We start from the raw sequence: 20,214 nt of genomic DNA on the forward strand, positions 1-20,214 counted from the left end.
CTAGAAAGCCCCAAGGTAAACCCATGCATCTATGGTTACCTAGCCTATAACAAAGGAAGCAAGAATATACAATGGAGAAGAGACAGCCTTTTCAATAATTTGTGCTGGGAAACTGGACAGCTGCATATAAAAGAAGGAAATTAGAATACTCCCTAAAACCATACACAAAAATAAACTCTAAGTGGATTAAAGACCTAAATGTAAGCCAGACACTATTAAAACTCCTAGAGGAAAACATAGGAAGAACATTCTTTGACATAAATCACAGCAAGAAGTTTTCTGACCCACCACCTAGAGTAATGAAAACAAAAATAAACAAATTAAGCCTAATTAAACCTAAATTAGGACCTAATTAAACTTAAAAGCTTTTGCACAGCAAAGAAAACCATAAATAAAGATGAAAAGACATCCCTCAGAATGGGAGAAAGTATTTGCAACTGACAAGGGACTGATCTCCAAAATTTACAAATAGCTCATCAAAAAAAAAAAAAACCAATAAATGGGCAGAAGACCTAAATAGACATTTCTCCAAAGACATACAGATGCCCCTAAAACACATGAAAAGATGCTCAACATCACTAATTATCCGAGAAATGCAGACCAAAACTACAATGAAGTATTGCCTCACACTAGTCAAAGAGACCATCATCAAAAATCTATAAACCAATAAATGCTGGAGAGGGTGTGAAGAAAAGGGAACCCTCTTATACTGTTGGTGGGAATGTAAACTGGTATAGGCAACTATAAAGAACAGTATGAAAGTTCCTTAAACTAAAAATAGTACCACATATGATTCAACAATCCCACTTCTGGGCATATTCAGAGAAAACCGTAACTCAAAAAGACACATGCACCTCAGTGTTAACTGCAGCACTATTTACGATAGTCAGGACATGGCAGTAACCTAAATGTTCATCAGAGGAATAAATTAAGAATAGGTGGTGTATATATATACACAACAGAATACTACTCAGTCATCAAAAAGAATTAAAAATGCCATTTGCAGCCACACAGATGGGCCTGGAGATCATCATAATAAGTCAGAAAAAGACAAATATATGATATCACAAATAGCAGTTCAGTTCAGTTGCTCAGTCTTGTCCGACTCTTTGTGACCCCGTAGACTGCAGCACACCAGGCTTCCCTATCCATCACCAACTCCTGGAGCTTACTTAAACTCATTCCATTGAGTTGGTGATACCATCCAACTATCTCACCACCCTCTGTCGTCCCCTTCTCCTCTGGCCTTCAGTCTTTCCCAGCATCAGGGTCTTAGGACTGATCTCCTTTAGGACGGACTGGTTGGATCTCCTGCAGTCCAAGGGACTCTCAAGAGTCCTCTCCAACACCACAATTCAAAAGCATCAATTCTTCGGCACTCAGCTTTCTTTATAGTCCAACTCTCACGTCCATTCATGACTACTGGGAAAACCACAGCTTTGACTAGATGGACCTTTGTTGGCAAAGTAATGTCTTTGCTTTTTAGTATGCTGTCTAAAAGGTTGGTCATAGCTTTTCTTCCAAGGGGCAAGCATCTTTTAATTTCATGGCTGCAGTCACCATCTGCAGTAATTTTGGAGCCCCAAAAAACAGTCTGTCACTGTTTCCATTGGTTCCCTATCTATTTGCTGTGAAGTGATGAGACCAGATGCCATGATCTTTGTTTTCTGAATGTTGAGTTTGAAGCCAACTTTTTCACTCTCCTCTTTCATCAAGAGGCTCTTTAGTTCCTCTTCACTTTCTGCCATAAGGGTGGTGTCATCTGCATATCTGAGGTTATTGATATTTCTCCCAGCAATCTTGATTCCAGCTTGTGCTTCATCCAGCCCAGCGTTTCTCATGATGTACTCTGCATATAAGATAAACCAACAGGGTGACAACATACAGCCTTGACATACTTCTTCCCCAATCTGGAACCAGTCTGTTGTTCCATGTCCAGTTCTAACTGTTGCTTTCTGACCTGCATACAGATTTCTCAGGAGGCAGGTCAGGTGGTCTGGTATTCCCATCTCTTTAATAATTTTCCAGTTTGTTGTGATCCACACAAAGACTTTGGCATAGTCAATAAAGCAGAAATAGATGTTTTTCTGGAACTCTTCTTTTTTGATGATACAGTAGATGTTGGCAATTTGATCTCTGGTTTCTCTGCCTTTTCTAAATGCATCTTGAACATCTGAAGTTCTCAGTTCATGTACTGTTGAAGCCTGGCTTGGAGAATTTTGAACATTACTTTGCTAGCGTGTGAGATGAGTACAGTTGTGCAGTAGTTTGAACATTCTTTGGCATTGCCTTTCTTTGGGATTAGAATGAAAATTGACCTTTTCCAGTCCTGTGGCCACTACTGAGTTTTCCAAGTTTGCTGACATATTGAGTGCAGCACTTTCACAGCATCATTTTCAGGATTTTGAAATGTACTGAATCTACAAAATGGCCTAGTTCAGTTCAGTTCAGTTCAGTTCAGTCACTTAGTCGTGTCCGACTCTTTGCGACCCCATGAATCACAGCACGCCAGGCCTCCCTATCCATCACCATCTCCCGGAGTTCACTGAGACTCATGTCCATCGAGTCAGTGATGCCATCCAGCCATCTCATCCTCAGTCGTCCCCTTCTCCTCCTGCCCCCAATCCCTCCCAGCATCAGAGTCTTTTCCAATGAGTCAGCTCTTTGCATGAGGTGTCCAAAGTACTGGAGCTTCAGCTTTAGCATCATTCCTTCCAAAGAAATCCCAGGGTTGATCTCCTTCAGAATAGACTGGTTTACACAACAGAAACAGACTCACAGACTAAACAAACAAACTTAGGTTACCAAAGGGGAAAGGTTGTGGGGTTATTATTTAGGAGTTTGGGATTAATATATACACATTACTATATATAAAATAGATAATAAGCAAGGACCTACTGTATAGCACAGGAAATTCTACTCAATATACGATAACATAAATGGGAAAAGACTTTTTAAAAAAACAGATATGTGTATATGTATAACTGAATCACTTTGCTGTACACCTGAAACAGAATATTGTAAATCAATTATATGCCAATATTAAATAATCAATATGATAAATAATCAATCATGATATAAATAAATCGTGACCCAGTTTGTTTCAAATGAAGACAAAGCACTAGATAATTTCTAATTTGTGAAAGGTGAACAAACACTAATAATCAAAGAACTATAGGCTTTTAGGCTTGTGAATAGTCCTGCACTGCCCCAAAGAGAAGTAATTTCTGTGTTCCAACACTTGAAGATGTTTCCCTCCATTGATATCTAAATGGCTTGGATGCTTTGACTGAAAGCTATGCAGAGGCAGAGTATCTAGCTTCCTGTTGGATTATTGGTGGTCAAGTAGCAGTGGTGAGTAAAGTGCTCTAAGCCTAAGGTAACCAACTTCATCGGTTAGCCTGCTGCATTAGAAAGTCAGCCAGTAGCCCTGCTGGAGCCTTTGCCTCCACAGGCTCTACAGAGTTAGGCAGCCCCCAGCCCCACAGAGACAGGACAAGCAAGGAGCGGCTGCAGCCCCAAGTGTAACTGTGGGACAACTTTCCTACTGCATGTCACTGGGCATCAGAAGGAAAAAACCACTGGCTCTGAAGTCCAGGGTCTAACAGCCCAATGGAGATGGCGAGTGGCCTTAGTAAGCAGAGGCCCAGGGCCTCTCCGGGATCAGAGAGGACAGGGTGTCTAAGGAGGGGACCAGGAGCCAGAATAGCTGGGGGAGGTGCCAGGCATCAGCTCTGTGTGTATTTTAAAACCTGTGCTGGAATGTTCATGTAGGGAGGGCACAGGTTATTCTTTGTGTCTACAATTATTTCCAAATGACAGTACCTAGTATTAAGAAAACATGAGATGATTATTTGAAATTATTCATTTAAATAACTGCTCTTTAATTCCGCCTGCACATTATAATAATTTGAGGAGTTAAAATCCTATGACACCATGAAACTCCTAGAAGAGAGCATAGGCAAAACATTCTCAGACATAAATCATAAATAAATCAATGTTTTCTTAGGTCAGTCTCCTAAGGGAATAGAAGTAAAAACAAAAAGCAAGCAAAATGGGACCTAATCAAACTTACAAGCTTTTGCAAAGCAAAGGAAACCATTTTTTTTTTAATGAAAAGATAACCTATGGGATGGCAGAAAATATTTACAAATAATGTGACAAACAAGGGTTTAACCTCCAAAATATACAACAGTTCTTACAGCTCAACAAAAAAAAAAACAATCAAAAATTGGGCAGAAGGCTTTACAGACATTTCTTCAAAGAGGACATACAGATGGCCAAGAGGGACATGAAAAGATGATCATAACCACTAATCATTAGAGAAATGATACCATCTCCTAATATTCAGAATGGCCATTATTTAAAAGTCTGCAAATAACAAATGCTGGAGAGGGTGAAGAAAAAAGGGAACTCTCCTGCACTATTGGTGGGAATATATGTTGGTACAGCCACTTGGAAGAGAGTATGGCGGTTCCTCAAACACTAAACAGAATTGCTGAGTGGAAGTCAGCAGTTCCGCTCCTGGGCATACACTGGGCAAAGCTCTAATGGGTTAAAGACCGACATGCCAGCCTGGATACTGTAAAACTCTTTCAGAGGAAAACACAGGCAGAACACTCTTTGACATAAATCACAGCAAGATCTTTTTTGACCCAAGTCCTAGAGTAACAAAAACAACAATGGGAACTAATTGAACTCAAAAGCTTTGCACAGCCAAGGAAACTATCAACAAGACGAAAAGACAGCCCTCAGAATGGGAGAAATATTTGCTGACAAGGGATTAATCTCCAAAATAAACAGTTCATGAAGCTCAATACCAAAAAGTAAACAACCCAGTAAAAAACTGGGTAGAAGACCTCAACAGACATTTCTCCAAAGACGACATATAGATGGTCAAGAGGTGCATAAAAAGATGCTCGACATCATTAATTATTAGAGAAATGCAAATCAAAACTGCAATGAGGTGTCACCTCACACTGGTCAGAATGGTCATCATCAAAATATCTACAAACAGTAAATCCTGGAAAGGGTGTGGATTGAAGGGTCCCTCCTACAGTGGTGGTGGGAATGTAAATTGATGCAGCCACTATGGAAAACAGTGTAGAGTCTCTTTAAACAATAAACCTAAAAACAGAACTACCATATGATCCAGCAACTGCAGTCCTGGGCATGTATCTGGAGAGGACTATGATTTGAAAGGTGCATGCACCCTAATGTTCACTGCAGCCAGGACATGGGAGCAGCCTAAATGTCCATCAGCAGAGGAATGGACAAGAAGCTGTGGTGCATCTATATTGGGTTTGCCAAAAGGTTCATCTGGGTTTTTCCATAATGCTAAACCAAAAAACCTGAAAAAAACTTTTTGGCCAACCCAACACAGTGGAATTCAGTTCAGTTCTGTCTCAGTCATGTCCAACTCTTCATGACCCCATGGACTGCAGCAGGCCAGGCTTCCCTGTCCATCACCAACTCCCGAAGCCTGCTCAAACTTATGTCCCTCAAGTCGGTGATGCCATCCAACCATCTCATCCTCTGTCATCCCCTTCTCCTCCTCCCACCAAAGTATGAAAAGGCAAAAAGATATGACAGTGGAATTACTCATCCTTAAAAAGGAACAGATTTGTGCCATTTACAGAGTCATGGATGGACCTAGGGACTGTCATTCAGAGTGAAGTCAGAGAAAAACAAATATTATATACTAATGCTATACTAGAAAAATGGTACAGATGAACCTACTTGCAAAGCAGAAATCGACACAGATGTAGAAAACAAACATAGGGACACCAGGGGGTAAAGGAGGGTAGTTGGGACGAACTAGAATACTGGGATTGACATATGTATACTACTATGTATAAAATAGATAACTAATGAGAACCTACTGGATGACACAGGGAACTCAGTGCTCTGTCCTGACCCAAATGGGAAGGAAATCCAAAGAAGAGGGGATCTATGCATACATATAGCTAATTCACTTTGCTGTACAGCAGAAACTAACACATTATAAAGCAACTATACTCCAATAAAAAAACTTTGTTTAAAGATAAATGTACCCCTATGTTCATAGCAGCACAATTCACAATAGCCAAAACATGGAAACATTCTTCATGTCCATCAACAGATAAATGGCTAAAGAAGATGTGGTGCATACATACAATAGAATACCATTCAGCCATAAAACAATGAATGATGCCATCTGTAGGAACACGGATGGACCTAGAGGCTCTCATACTAAGTCAAGTCAGGAAGAGGAAGAAGTACTATCTGATATCCCTCGTATGTGGAGTCTAAAATATGGCACAAATGAACCTATCTTCAAAACAGAAACAGACTCACAGAGATTAGTAGATGTCAGCTATTACATAAAGATATATAGTATGGATAAACAACAAGGTCCTAGTATATAGCACAGGGGGCTATATTCAATATCATGTGATAAACCATAATGGAAAGGAATCTTTAAAAAAGAAAGTGTGTTATGTATATAACCGAGTTGCTTTGCTATACAACAGAGATTGGCACAGCATTATAAATCAACCCTAGTTCCATGAAACAAAAATTTGAAAACTTAAAGAAAAAGTCCTACAGTGCAGAGTCTGGCTTAATTCTCTAGGTGTGGCCCAGGAAACGGTATTTTTTGACTGGATGTCACGCAGCCTGCCTGAACCAGTAATTTCAGGGAACGCCGCTGCTTGGGTTACGCTCCTGCTCTTACCGTCATATGGACTGTCGCTCCGTCTCTGCTCTACACACAGCTGATGCTTTCTCTCTGAAAGCTGGCCGCCCTCACTCTATTCACTAGCCTGGCCCTGTACTCCTGTAACCACAGTCATTAGTTTTCAGAGACAAGTCTGTGGGGTTCTGGTTGCTCCCAGGCTACTCAAAATTCACTTTATTCTACAGCAGAACAGTCCAGAGCATGGGAGTATGTTGCTGCTGCAAACAGTGAACTGTTAAAGATAACTTCCTTTTTAAAGTTTAAAAATGTATAGTATCTTGTGCCTTTTCATCTCAATAAAACTGGCAAAAATATAATGGAAACTGGAAAGATAGCTTCTTATTAATTCATTTACACAGTCAGTATTTTTAAGGGTCAAAACTCTTTCAAAGAAGCCCTACTAAGTACAAATCAGGTTTACCCAGACAGAATTAAAGGACTTTCATTTCAAAGGCTCTGTCCATTTCATCTTGGCCCCCAAAATAAGGGCTTTGCTGACTTAAGGTCAACTGGGGAGCCAGTTTTTAGGGCGCTAACTCCCTGGCCCCAGGGTGTCCCACACGCAGGTCTCAACCGGGAAATCCTCTGGAATCCCAGCTGTTCCCTCTGACCGCCTCACTGCACTCCATCCCTGTTAATCTCAGTATTTTAATTCCTTAGGCATTCCAGAAGTGTTCCTTTATGGATGTAAATTCAAACAGTCACGCTGAGCAGTCCCGGGCTGACAGCCACGTTAAAGACACTAGGCTGGGGGCCACAGCCCCATCCAAGGAGAAGAAGGTAACGTGGCAGTTACACGTTGGCCACCCAGTGGGCCATCCTTCTTTCCTGGCTCTGGCGCTAACATCGCTCTGTGCTTGAGCTTCTGTTCCTTCTCTCTTTTCTTCACCTTTTTTTCCCCCCCTTCCTTAAACAAATGGAGACATGGCTTGGGGTTTCACTAGAGATCTCTTGCTCAGGTTTCCAGAATGGATGCTGTGTTCTGTGCACAGCACACAACCATAGATGCAGAATTGAGGCATTTTCTCCCCAAACCAAAGATAAGACATCAAGATTTTCTAGAACTCTAAGAGGGAAAAAAAAAAAAAAAGGAAACATGAAGCAGGTAGCACTTTTTCTAATTTTTAACATGTCTTCTGGACCAAAGATGTCTACATTAAAAGTAAGCAAAAGCTTTAGATTCCAGGAAGAAAATGCACAGCAAAATTGTTGACCTGCCATCCATGGGTGTATCCATGGAGACTTCCACACATGTTTGAGGATGCCAGAGTTTTTGTTACTACTAGATTCTCAAAGTGCCCCTTCCAAGTCAGCAAGTGCAGTATCACTTTAGTGCTGTTGTACTTTGTCTCATTCTCAGCTTCCAAAGAGACAACTAGGCTCTGAAACAAGCTCACTGTCATGACATAAGGACTTTAAAGAAAGTGAAAGTCACTCAGTCATGTCCTACTCTTTGCGGCCCCATGGACTATACAGTCCATGAAATTCTCCAGGCCAGAATACAGGAGAGGGTAGCCGTTCCCTTCTCCAGGGAATCTTCCCAACCCAGGGATCAAACCCAGGTCTCCTGCACTGCAGGAAGATTCTTTACCAGCTGAGTCACCAGGGAAGCCCCTGGTAGCTTAGCTTAAAGTCCTTTCCTCTAAGGACTTTCAGGAAAAGAGATTAACCTGCATGTCTGAACTTCAACTCTGTAAATTGAATCTGGAGCTTTGATGATTTTTGGAAACAGAGTCATCTTCTATGAATGAAGCCTCTGTCTAAGTTTAGGGTAAAAAGTCTTAACATTTTCTGCCAGGAACTTGTATCTCAGAATTCAAAGCTTCTAGCTTCCTTTAAGTAAAGTCAAACAAATCAGCCATAACATACTGCCCAGTAGCTACTTCACGTAGTTACCTCAGTCCAGGGATAAGTAAGTTCAGTGAAAAGATACAGGATCACAAAACCAGAGGGCTATTCAAGCACAATCCTTCAAGAGATGCAGTCCTGGCTTACAGCTGCCAGCTGTGGAGCCCTGACAGAGGCTGACCGGCTGCTTCCTGGCTCCCAGCCATCCCAGAGCCTCATGTAAACTCTGCCTGCCACATATCTGGCAAATGAAACTGTTAACCAGGTGACAGGGGTACCTCTGTGCACCAGGGGAGATTATTGTTGATTTATCTTTCTCATGAAGAAAATCTCCTACTAGTATGAACTGAATGCATGACAGTCACAATGGAAATATGTTGCTTCTTCAGTCTGAGGAATTTCCTTCTGTGGCCTTATAAAGCCAGCTCATAGAAGGCCCTGGCGTGTCCTGAGTTACATGCTGTACTTGAACCAAAGTGACTGTTTCTTCCAAAATACTGACCAGGAGCTTCTTGAGGATCCCTCCAGAAACAGTCATCATCTCATTGTAGAATTTTTCTAATTTGCTAAAATGCTGCATGGGGTTTCTTGCCCTGCAGTTAGAAATCCATATCCCATCAATCCCACAGATCTCAATCAAGGGTCCATCAGATATTGAGCAAGTCTGTACTGATTGTCCAACACTAGGCCACTAAACACAAGGTTTAATTACAGGTACTTTTTCTGGATAATCATATTGAGTAGACTGATCTCCTTCATAATAACCATGACTCTATCAGAACTGTCCCCAAATTGTTTTCATTATTAACCTCTTCTTGGGCTGTTCATCTTCTCTTCCATAAATCAAATGTTTCTTAAAATTCTTCTCTATCATGAAGTGCTAGCCTAATACTTCTGTGTTTCTAATTTTGGTTTCTTGCCCAAATGCTTATTACCTTTGCTTCACCAGTTGTCTAAACAGTCAAATCTCAGGGTCCCAAAACAGATACATTCATGAGGCTTAATTACATTTCATGCAGAGTTTTGACTATCTAAGACTAAGATGTCAATGTGAGATTACATGACAGCTGTGAACAAGTTACCCTTGATAAAGTTACTGCACTTGCTTTGATCCCTGCCTTCATTTTTCTAGCCCAGCATCAGAAACGCTAGGTCATATGAGACGTACACATGGCATCTTTATCTTAGTGACTTTCCATCAGAGGAAAGTCATTTTCCTTTGATGAAGCAGATCCATTCTTGCTGCTAAATTTGTTTTAAAATACATATACTTCTGGGTGGCATTTGAAATATTTCACTGGGTATGACATGGACTGGCCAATCAGAACAGATGCCAGTCCTAACCCCCAGTACACGGGTCGGCAGAACAGCAGCTGTGCGTACACGAGTTCTTCCTCTGGGTGTACTCACATTCAGGGCCTAGCACAGTATGCTGACTCCCTCTTTGGAGTTGAAACCTTAAGACAAAAACCTCATTTATTTTTCTTCATACAGCATTTTAGGTCTAAATTTAAAATCTGAATTTTAAATCCCACAAGAGATATTGTTCCACTGTAGCAGCTGAATCTCACTGCACCGTCTGGGGCCCGATGGGGATGAGGGGAGGTTAAACACGAGGTGTTTGGTGGCTGACGCGCTTAGGATCCTGTGCCGTATTTCCCTGTGATTAACACTGACTCTGTTGTCTCTCTGTTACTCCTTGGATGTGTACAAACACTCTTTCCATTTCCAGCTGGGCAGTAGGGTTGATCTAGGTTGTTCCTGGCGGGGCCTGGGTTCTCGTGTTTCGTTATGTCGTCGTCGCGTTAAACCCAACCGCCTCCTTGGGATCATGCCCCAGTCTGCTCTGATCACCTCTTCCTCTTGGGCTTCTGCAGCCAGAAGAAAGGCCAGCGAGGCCCTGGAAGTGAAGGCCGGGCTAGTGTCAGGGCTGTGGACGGGGCCGAGGCTACCGCTACACCCCCAGCAGGTAGCGCGTTCTCCATAGCTGGTCCTGTCCACTGGGCTCTTACCTTCTGAATCTTGGTGGGAACCTCAGAAACACATCTTCCCTCTCAATCAGAGCACCCAGCAACTCAAAGCTGAATCATGACAGCACAGTCACGACTTCAGCCTCAAGTATCTGTTTTCTAAATGTTTAGATGACATTTTGGAGGCACTGTCACTCTGAATGGGGATTTGATCATCTTGGCTTTGATTGGTTTGAAGGTTATTTTGACACTTTGCTTGGCAAGTACAAGTACAAACTGCAAGTATGTTTTCAAAGCTATGATTTGACCAGGGAAAAATAATGGTCTGGGGTTTTTTTTAACCTCAAAGTACCACACCCAACCAGTGCAGGGCCTTTATAGACAATCCCCATACAAGAAGCATAGCTAAGACTGAAATAACCATCTGGCAGAGATGGGGAAACTTTCCTGGTCTAGTTCCTTGGTTTATAAGCAAGAAACCTGAGGCCCAGGGAAGTGAGGTGACTTGCCGAAAATAACACAGTTAAGTGGCAGATCCGAACCGGATTCAAAATCTGCCTGCTGATATATTGTGCTTTCTACAACGCCACCCCAATCCTCTGGTTTTAGAGTCGGCTAAGCGCACAGTCAGATGGTGAAAAGAGGACGTGCTGGTCCAGAATCAGTCCCTTTATATTCTCTTAACTGCTCCCCCTACCAACATTTGAAATCCTTGAAGCATTTTGCTAATTGAGATTTTCGTCTTGTGCAAACACAGGGCATTTTTGGAAGTTGGAGAACCAAGCAACCCAAGGTAAACAGAGCTGTAGGCTTTGGACTGGTGTGTAACAAATGTGCTTGGCCCGCATGTTTTGGAAGTGTAATTAAAGGAACACTCTAGTTGTAGTCCACTTTGGGGGCGGGGGTGTGGTTTTGTGGAGTAACGTGTCCTACACTGTTCTACCAGAATTTGGAATTTTTCCACGAAGACGTACGGAAATCTGATGTTGAATATGAAAATGGCCCCCCAGTGGAATCCCGGAAGGTGAGTTCACCAGATATGTGTTCCAACTGATACCATGCAGATTGAATCCCTTCCTCTCCAGATCCATTTCTGATCACTCTGTGTGGTTTCCCCCCTCCGCTCTTCCTCTCAGGTTACCCCAGGGGCTCTCACACCTAGTGACCATCCTAAGTGGGAAAGAGGAATGGAGAATAGTATTTCTGATGCAGCAAGAACAGCAGAATACAAAACTGACATCTCAATGAAGGAAAGTTCCCTTTCCACTAAGAGTTTACTTAGAGACAGTAAAAACCATTCCCAGAAAAATGTGTCTAAAGTCAATTCTAGTTTCTCTGGTGTTAGTTCATTCGAATGTGAAATCAACAAAGAACCTAAAAAGTCCGGGCTGCAGTACCCTGCATCTGATGCTGAGAATCAGAAGATGAATTATGGGAAGACAAAGGGGGTGAGTCAGCAAGGACAGGAAGATTCAGAGAAGGGTCACCTTCCCTCTCTCACTAGATCAACCGAATTGATGACTCATGATGTCAAAACTCCAGACCAAGAGGTTCCCATGACAGAGTTTGGCCAAGTTGTCTTAAGACCAAAGGGAGCTAAGCATGCTAACACGATGCCTAGTGAGGATGGGGAGTCCACACCAAGTTCTCCCAGCGAGGAGAAGGCAGCCACCGACAACATTGCCTTCATGATCACCAAAACCGCGGTCCAGGCTCTCTCCAGTGGGGAGGTCCGCGATATAGTGAGCCGACAGGGGGAAGATGTACAGACGGTCAACATTGACGCCAAAAAAGAGACGCTGTCCCAGCAGGAAGGCACTGAAAGTGAAGACCCTGTGGTGTGCCTGGACAAGAAGCCCGTGATCATCATCTTTGATGAGCCCATGGACATCCGGGCTGCATACAAGAGACTTTCAACCATATTTGAGGAGTGTGACGAGGAACTGGAGAGAATGATGAGGGAAGAAAAGATAGAGGAAGAGGAAGAGGAGGAGACTGGAGACCCTGTGGTCCAGAATGACACTCCCCAGAAGTTTCCTAAGGAGGGGGCTTTGGGTAGCCCTCGAGCAGGGCAGGAGGCCAAGAGTAAAGTGCAGCCACACTTCCTTTCAGTGGAGACAGGAGTGTCAGGAGGACAGGAAGTGAATAAAACCGAGCAGATCAAGTTCAACCCAACCGATTCTCCAAGCTCAGAAAGCCAGGGTGATGTGACCGATGACCAGTTTGAAAGCCCCAAGAAAAAGTTCAAGTTCAAATTCCCAAAGAAGCAGCTTGCGGCTCTCACGCAAGCCATTCGCACAGGCACGAAGACTGGGAAGAAGACGCTACAGGTGGTGGTCTACGAAGAGGAGGAAGAGGACGGCACGCTGAAACAGCACAAGGAAGCCAAGCGATTCGAGATCAGTAGGTCTCCATCCGAAGACGCCCCTAAAAGCCTGTTCAGGAGACTAGAGCAGCCCAGTCCAGAGAGTATTGCTCCGGTTTCGAGAACTGATGAAATCAGAAAAAATACCTACAGGACGTTGGACAGCCTGGAGCAGACCATCAAACAGCTGGAAAACACCATCAGTGAGATGAGCCCCAAAGCCCTAGTTGAGACCGCATGTTCTTCCCACAGAGATTCTGTTGCAAGTTCATCCCACACGGCCCAGGAGGCCAGTCCCCCGTCCTTGCTAGTCCTGGATGAAGCATCCACTGCCTTAGAGCCCCCCTCATCTATACCTTCAGCTTCACGTAAGGTATCTTGGTCTGATGGAAAAATGAAAAGAGCCAGCTGCTTTCTTAAATCTGCCATAATCACCATTAGCAAAAGGTGTCTTGTGATTGACTCGCTTCCTTTCAGGTGGCTCGTTTTGTTTTGTTGTCTGTTCACCATGATCCCTTTCTCTCACACTTCTTCCCTCGCCTTCAAAACAACAACAACTAGGTGTCTAACAGCTAATCAATTTCTGTTTTTACCTCTGTTGCTGACTGGTGTTGGGAAAACCCAAGGACGCTGGGCCAGCTATTTGCCGTTGAAGTGATTGCTCTGATACTCACATTAAAATCCGTTTGATCAGTAGTGGGGCAGTTTCATTGTTTGATTCTCCGAATTAACCCCAGTGGTGTCTCCTGATGTCCGTCTCCTAGATCTGTCCTGCATGTAGGGCTGTGGCTTCTCACGTTGAGCTTCTCTGCACACAGTCGGGTGGCCTCGGATGACCCACTCACACCGTCCTTTCTCTCCCCCCTCTTGCCGCTCCTCCCCACAGGGCCCCACTGGGACCCCTCAGACGAGCAGGATGCCAGTCCCCATGAGCTCCAAGAACAGACCCGGAAGCCTGGACAAGCCTGGCAAGCAGTCCAAACTGCAGGACCCCCGCCAGTACCGCCAGGTAGTTCTACCTTAAGCCCGCTTTTGGATGGACACTGTTGTGCTTAAGAAGCAAGTCACTGACTTAGTTTATACCAAATATTGCACTTTTTCTTTGTTAAGATACAGTTTATCTAGACATCCTGGATCTGGGGGCATGAAGAGAGAGTCTCAAAGCCTTTGTTGAACTTCTCACCACGCTTTTGCATGCTCGCAATAAAACATCTTTCACTGTGTGACTCCAAAGTTGACCTGTAAAAACGAGGTGGCAGGCCAGGTGGCTTTCCCTGGGGGAGTGTAGTGGTTCATCAGAACACCTGGGGAAACCGAGAGAGAAGGCTGCCCTGAAAGTCACCAGGACTAACGTGTGTGTTGACTGCATCGCACTAGAGGCCCATTAACCACCATGATGCCCCGCCCCCACCCCAGTAACAGCCCCCCGCATGGCCCCCCCCGCCCCCTGAACCCAGAGGTGGGAGGAGAATGATGTGCCTGTTCTCACAAGCGCTCTTCTTCCTTCTTCCCTGTTCTGTACATCCTCTGCCCGGCACTTGGGGGGTTTCTGCCAGGCCCAGTACAGCATGACAAGAGTTAGCTCAGGCCTCGAACTGGTTTAAGTTTGGTTTGGTGTCTTTGATTTAATGATCCTCAGAAGGGCTGTGTTGCCAGAGCCTGTGGACTGATGGTGTTACCAGCTTTCTGATAAACTGTCTCCCGCCATCTTTGTTTGCAGGCTAATGGAAGTGCTAAGAAAGCTGGTGGGGACTGTAAGCCTACTTTCCCCTCCTTACCTGCTTCTAAGATTCCAGCCCTTTCTCCCAGCTCTGGGAAAAGCGGTTCTCTGCCTTCTTCTAGTGGTGACGGCCCTAACTTCCCTAATCCGCCTGCTACTAAACCATCGGTTCCTTCTAACCCTCTCAGCCCCCACACAGGACGACCTGCTCCCTCCGCCTCCCTGATCCCCTCTGTCTCTAACGGCTCCTTAAAGTTTCAGAGCCCCACTCATACAGGGAAAGGTCACCATCTCTCATTCTCACTGCAGACTCAAAACGGCCGAGCAGCCCCTCCTTCCTTCTCCTCCTCCCCCCCGTCCCCTGCCTCCCCCACTTCACTGAATCAAGGTGCAAAGAGCATCAGAAGCAGCCACACTCCTAGCCTCACCAGCTACAAGGCACAGAACGGAAGTTCAAGCAAAGCCACCCCATCCACAGCAAAGGAAACCTCTTAAAGGCCAAATCCAATTAATCACAAGTTGGAGTTACATTTAAGAAAAAAAAATTTTTTTAACAGTCTTACTGTTTTCACAAGAGAATGTAACATATTGCTGTACTGTTTGAGGCTTAATGCTAAGTATGTGCTAAATACTGAATTAACAGACTTCAGTAAAGCTTTTTTTTTTTTTTTACTTTGTTGCTGTTCTAATTACATAGTGTTTACTGTCTCTATTCAGTACCTGTTAAATGAAGCAAGCATGTGTTACCAAAAAAGAGAGTATGGCAAGAGAGAAGGGTGTGTGTGAGACAGGAAAATAAAAAATGTATTAAGCATGTAAAACATGTATGATTCCAGAATTTTAGTATGTTTTGTATAAAAATATTTTTCATTACGGAGACTAGAAGTGAACAGAGAAATACACAAGTGTGACTATACAAATTGTAAAACAGATACTATTATATTTCCTTTTATTTTAGTGTTATTTAGCTTTATTACAGATTTCTATTTTTGTCAAAACTTCATGGTTTCTTTCGAGATCTTTTTTGCCAAAACATTTTGATACTATAGCATTGTACATTTGAAAGTAGTGTGCTAGACAAGAAGCCAGTGAACTTCTACACAAGCCAACACAGAGGCACGTGTAGAAGGCAATTATCAACCCTACTGCACTGCCATAAAAGTTATGTATAATAATTTGCCAGCCCAAGCAAGCTAGTTCTGCTTTTCTTTCTTTCTTTTCAATGTATTGGGATTCTCTAGTTGTTTTCTTTGCAGTATCTCAATCCTCCCTTTGTTTTCTGAGACCTGGTAACCCACACTACTGCATTGTGGATTTTAAAATGTACACTTCTGTACGGTTCTGTAAACTGATCAATTTTTGTAAATATATAAATAGATGCCAAAAATACTATATGTGACAGCACATAGAGTAGTTTTCCCACACCAAAGTTCATTTTTATGCATGCTTTAAACATCTATCTTGGGATGGGCAGAAATGGGACTTGCCGGACATTTTTAAAAAGCAACAAGTTTGCACAGCTAGAGTGTTTTTGTAAATAAGTGTATTTGTATAACACAGTCATGTAATATACAGAACTATAAGCAGAGACTTTGCAAAACTAAATAAAGGGCTGCATGCTTACTATTTTTTGTACCTTGTCCCTATAACTACTTACTAGTCAAAGAACAAACATAACTGTTACCAAGTTAAATGCTTTTGGCTTTGAGGGCATGATAAGAAAACATGTAACCAGATGCAGAGGGGTTTTCTGAAAGCTCTGGGGCGGTGCATTCTGAGAAATTCATTACAAATATACAAATATAGTGCCTTCCCATGAAACCTCCAACCTTCTTCATGGCTTAGCAAGGTTTAGCTGATAGCAAGCAAACCAGATAGAGTTTCTACCACCCTCCTTTACCAGACGGGCTCTTATTAACTTGTTTCTTCATCTCCAGTAGAAGTAAAGTAGAAATAAAATGCCTTTATCACTAAGATTTTGGTTTTTTTTTTTTTTTTGAGTTCTAAATTTTAAAAGAGATCACTGGTCTAGAGGGAAATATTCTCACTAATATTACCCTATTATGTATTCATTTTAAATATCAGCAGAAAAGCTAGTGAAAATAATACCAAGATAATGAACTGACTACAAGAAATCTCAGGGACTTGCTTATCATTATTTTTTGACCCTCCACCCCCAATATTTAACTTGTGTGTGTAGTAGCTCAATCGTGTCTGACTCTTGCGACCCCGTGGACTGTAGCCTACCAGGCTTCTCCATCGATGGGATTCTCCAGGCAAGAATACTGGAGTGGGTTACCATTTTCTTCTCCAGGGGATCTTCCCGACCCAGGGGTCGAACCCGGGTCTCCCGCATTTGAGGCAGACGCTTTAACCTCTGAGCCACCAGGGAAGCTGATTTGGTGCTAAATACAAATGTTACTATTGCTTTAGCACCTGATTATTAATGTTCTCAGACTTTAGGTTTACTGAGCTGGGATGCCTTCACCAGAAATGTTAGTATATCTCTATTCAAAGTAGTCACTATAATCACAAGTTTCAGGGCACACTCAGGGAAGGTATCTTTTTTGTCCGCTTTTAATGCAACATAACTGACACAGTATACATTTTGCTGCATAAGGCGTGCAGCGTAATGATCTGACTCACATACATCATGAGATGATGGCCACACTAAGTTTAGTGTCCAGAGACGGCATGCAGATGACCAAGAGGCACATGAACAGATGCTCAACATCAATACCTGTTAGAGAAATGCAAAGCAGAACTACAGTGACCACCTCACCATGGTCAGAATGGCCATCACTAAAAAGTCTACAAATAACAAATGCTGGAGAGGGTGTGGAGCAAAGGGAACCCCTCTTACACTGTTGGTGGGAATGTAATCTGGTGCAGCCACTATGTAAAACAGTACAGCGTTCCCTCAAAAAACTAAAAGTAGAATTATCATATGATCCAGCGACCCCGCTCCTGGGCACATACCCAGATAAAATTATAATTTGCAAAGATCCATGCACCCCTATGTTCATAGCAGCACCACTGACAAAAGCCAAAGCATGGAAACAACCTAAACGTCCACTGACAGAATAAAGAAGCACAAGGGAATATCACTCAGCCATCAAAAAGAATGGAATAATGTCATTCGCAGCAACGTGGGCAGACCTAGAGACGGTCATACTAAGTGAAGCAGAAATGCCATGTAATATCACATATATGTGGAATCTAAAATATAACAGAAATGAACATATCTATGAAAAAACAGACACAGAACAGACTTGTGGTTGCCAAGGGGAAGGGATGAATGGGGAGCTTGGGATTAGCAGAGGCAAACTATTCTATATATAGGATCGATAAACAGGGTCCTGTATAGCACAGGGAACAATATCCAATATCCTGTGGCAAACCATAATGGAAAAGGGTAAGAAAAAGAATGCATATGTATATGTGTAACTGAGTCACTTTGCTGTACAACAGAAATTAACACAATATTGTAAATCAACTTCAATAAAATTTTTTATAAATTAAAAATAAGTTTAGTGAACATCATCTTATATAGATACAAAATTAAAGCAATAGAAAAGAAAGTCATCTCTACTTTGTAAGTATAAAGACCTCCAACATTTTAATCATGTCTCATAATCTCAACAACTACATTATATAAATGATAATGTATATGTTACAATGTATGTTTAAAATATATACACAAGCTAGCTGTTTATGTCCGCTAATATATACACAAGCTAGCTGTTTATGTCCGCTTATTTGCTCTTGTGTATGGACAAGCTGAGAATTCTTTGTGAGCTGCTAGACACAATTTCCAGTTGAAACTTCAGACTTCTGAAGCCCTAGCCAGGGTGCACAGGTGATGGTCAGTGTCAGCCAGTGTAGCGAAGGCTGAAGCATGCTCACCAAGTCAGGGAGTGCTCAGCATGGCTCCAGGCATGACCTTGACCGAGACCCAGGAAGTTGGAGGGGAAACTACCATACCTGGAGGAATTGAATCCAGGTGCCCAGAGCTCCCTTCACAAAAGGGCACCCTGGTTCCTTTAACTGAGGGAATGATGTCAGGTAGGGTGAGCTCTCAGATTTTGTTAAACCACTACTAACAGATTCTCATTCAGTCAGTCAGTTCAGTCTCACAGTCGTGTCTTACTCTTTGTGACCCCGTGGACTCTGCAGCACGCCAGGCCTCCCTGTCCATCACCAACTCCCAGAGCCTATTCAAACCCATGTCCATCGAGTTGGTGATGTCATCCAGCCATCTCATACTCTGTCATCCCCTTCAATCTCTTCCTGCCTTCATTCTTTCCCAGCATCAGGGTCTTTTCCAGTGAGTCAGCTTTTCACATCAAGTGGCCAAAGTATTGGAGTTTCAGCTTCAGCATCAGTCCTTCCAATGAATTCAGGACTGCTTTCCTTTAGGATGGACTGGTTGGATCTCCTTGCAGTCCAAGGGACTCTCAAGAGTTTTCTCCAGCACCACAGTTCAAAAGCATCAATTCTAGTCTCACATCCATACATGACAACTCAAAAAACCATAGCTTTGACTAGACGAACCTTTGTTGGTAATGTCTGCTTTTTAATATGCTGTCTAGGTTGGTCATAGCTTTTCTTCCAAGGAGCAAGTGTCTTTTAATTTCATGGCTGCCCTCACCATCTGCAGTGATTTTGGAGCCCCCCCAAAATAGTCTGTCACTGTTTCCATTGTTTCCCCATCTATTTGCTATAAAGTGATGGGACCGAATGCCATGATCTTAAGTTTTCTTTTAAGCTCATCATTCAGCCAACTGGCTGCACCTGAAAAAAGATTCTTAGATATAAACCATGGGGGCTTCTCAGATTCTGTCAATAACCAATCCATCAACCAGGTCACTTGCTGGCTATGCAACCTGGAGCTTGTCTTGGCTTCCTCATCTCTTAATAGAAAATAGTAATGGAGTCTACCTCACAGGGAGACTGCTGAGGTTAAACGTGACGTGGTAATGAAAACTCTTAAGACAGAGCCTGACACATAGCACATTCAATAAAGATTAGTTAGGGCTGGTGTCCTTGTCACTGCTACAATTATGCCTGGATACTTCCCTTAAAGGCTGTTGGTCTGGCTGGGGGCGGGGGGGGGCGGCACAAAAGTGGGCAGGCAGGGAGTGGCTGGAGGAGTCTAGAAGAGTGACCGTGCGATGGCAGTGAGGACATTGAGCCCTCGCTGGTACAATACAGAACTTTTAGTACAGTCTCAGCACTAAAAAGGCTGCTTTTAATGCTGCTTGAGGCTGAACTTCTTTCCAAAATAAACACGTTTCTAAACAGACTAGGAGCCAAGCCAAGGCCCTCCAATTGTGGTTACAGAAAAGCAGTCCTTGGTGAGACCTATTTTGCATTTTTTTCAAGCCTGGGAGGAAGTGTCCCCAAATCACCCCACCCAGATGCCTTGGGTGGTGCGAAGTACTGGTGGCCGTCCCTAAGCTGAATCCCATGAGGAACAGTGGACGCAACTACTCAAGGGGACCCAGAGCAGGTGTGGCCAAGCCGCAGCCCCCTCCAGAGTCATCTCAGATGGCTTCCACCACCTGCCCTGTGATTAGAAGGAGCTTTCTCC

The 20,214-nt window shown here is 43.2% G+C and overlaps 1 protein-coding gene across 17 annotated transcripts in view; it reads left to right on the top strand.

Moving 5' to 3' along the window:
- Nucleotides 1-16,592, top strand: part of KIAA1217 (KIAA1217 ortholog) — a 532,385-nt gene extending 515,793 nt beyond the window's left edge. For 8 of the 17 annotated variants that reach the window (XM_018057095.1, XM_018057092.1, XM_013968440.2 and 5 more), the window contains 6 exons: nucleotides 7,379-7,498; nucleotides 11,294-11,329; nucleotides 11,483-11,560; nucleotides 11,673-13,274; nucleotides 13,788-13,910; nucleotides 14,622-16,592. In XM_018057095.1, coding sequence (XP_017912584.1) covers nucleotides 7,379-7,498; nucleotides 11,294-11,329; nucleotides 11,483-11,560; nucleotides 11,673-13,274; nucleotides 13,788-13,910; nucleotides 14,622-15,116 — 2,454 coding nt within the window. In that variant the 3' untranslated portion in view covers nucleotides 15,117-16,592. Of the gene's footprint in view, nucleotides 1-7,378; nucleotides 7,499-11,293; nucleotides 11,330-11,482; nucleotides 11,561-11,672; nucleotides 13,275-13,787; nucleotides 14,135-14,621 lie in introns of those variants that run through there. The other 9 variants (XM_005687938.3, XM_013968441.2, XM_018057100.1 and 6 more) reach the window with 6 other exon arrangements.

This window comes from Capra hircus, chromosome 13 (genome assembly GCF_001704415.2).
Source record: "Capra hircus breed San Clemente chromosome 13, ASM170441v1, whole genome shotgun sequence".
Lineage (NCBI taxonomy): Eukaryota > Metazoa > Chordata > Mammalia > Artiodactyla > Bovidae > Capra > Capra hircus.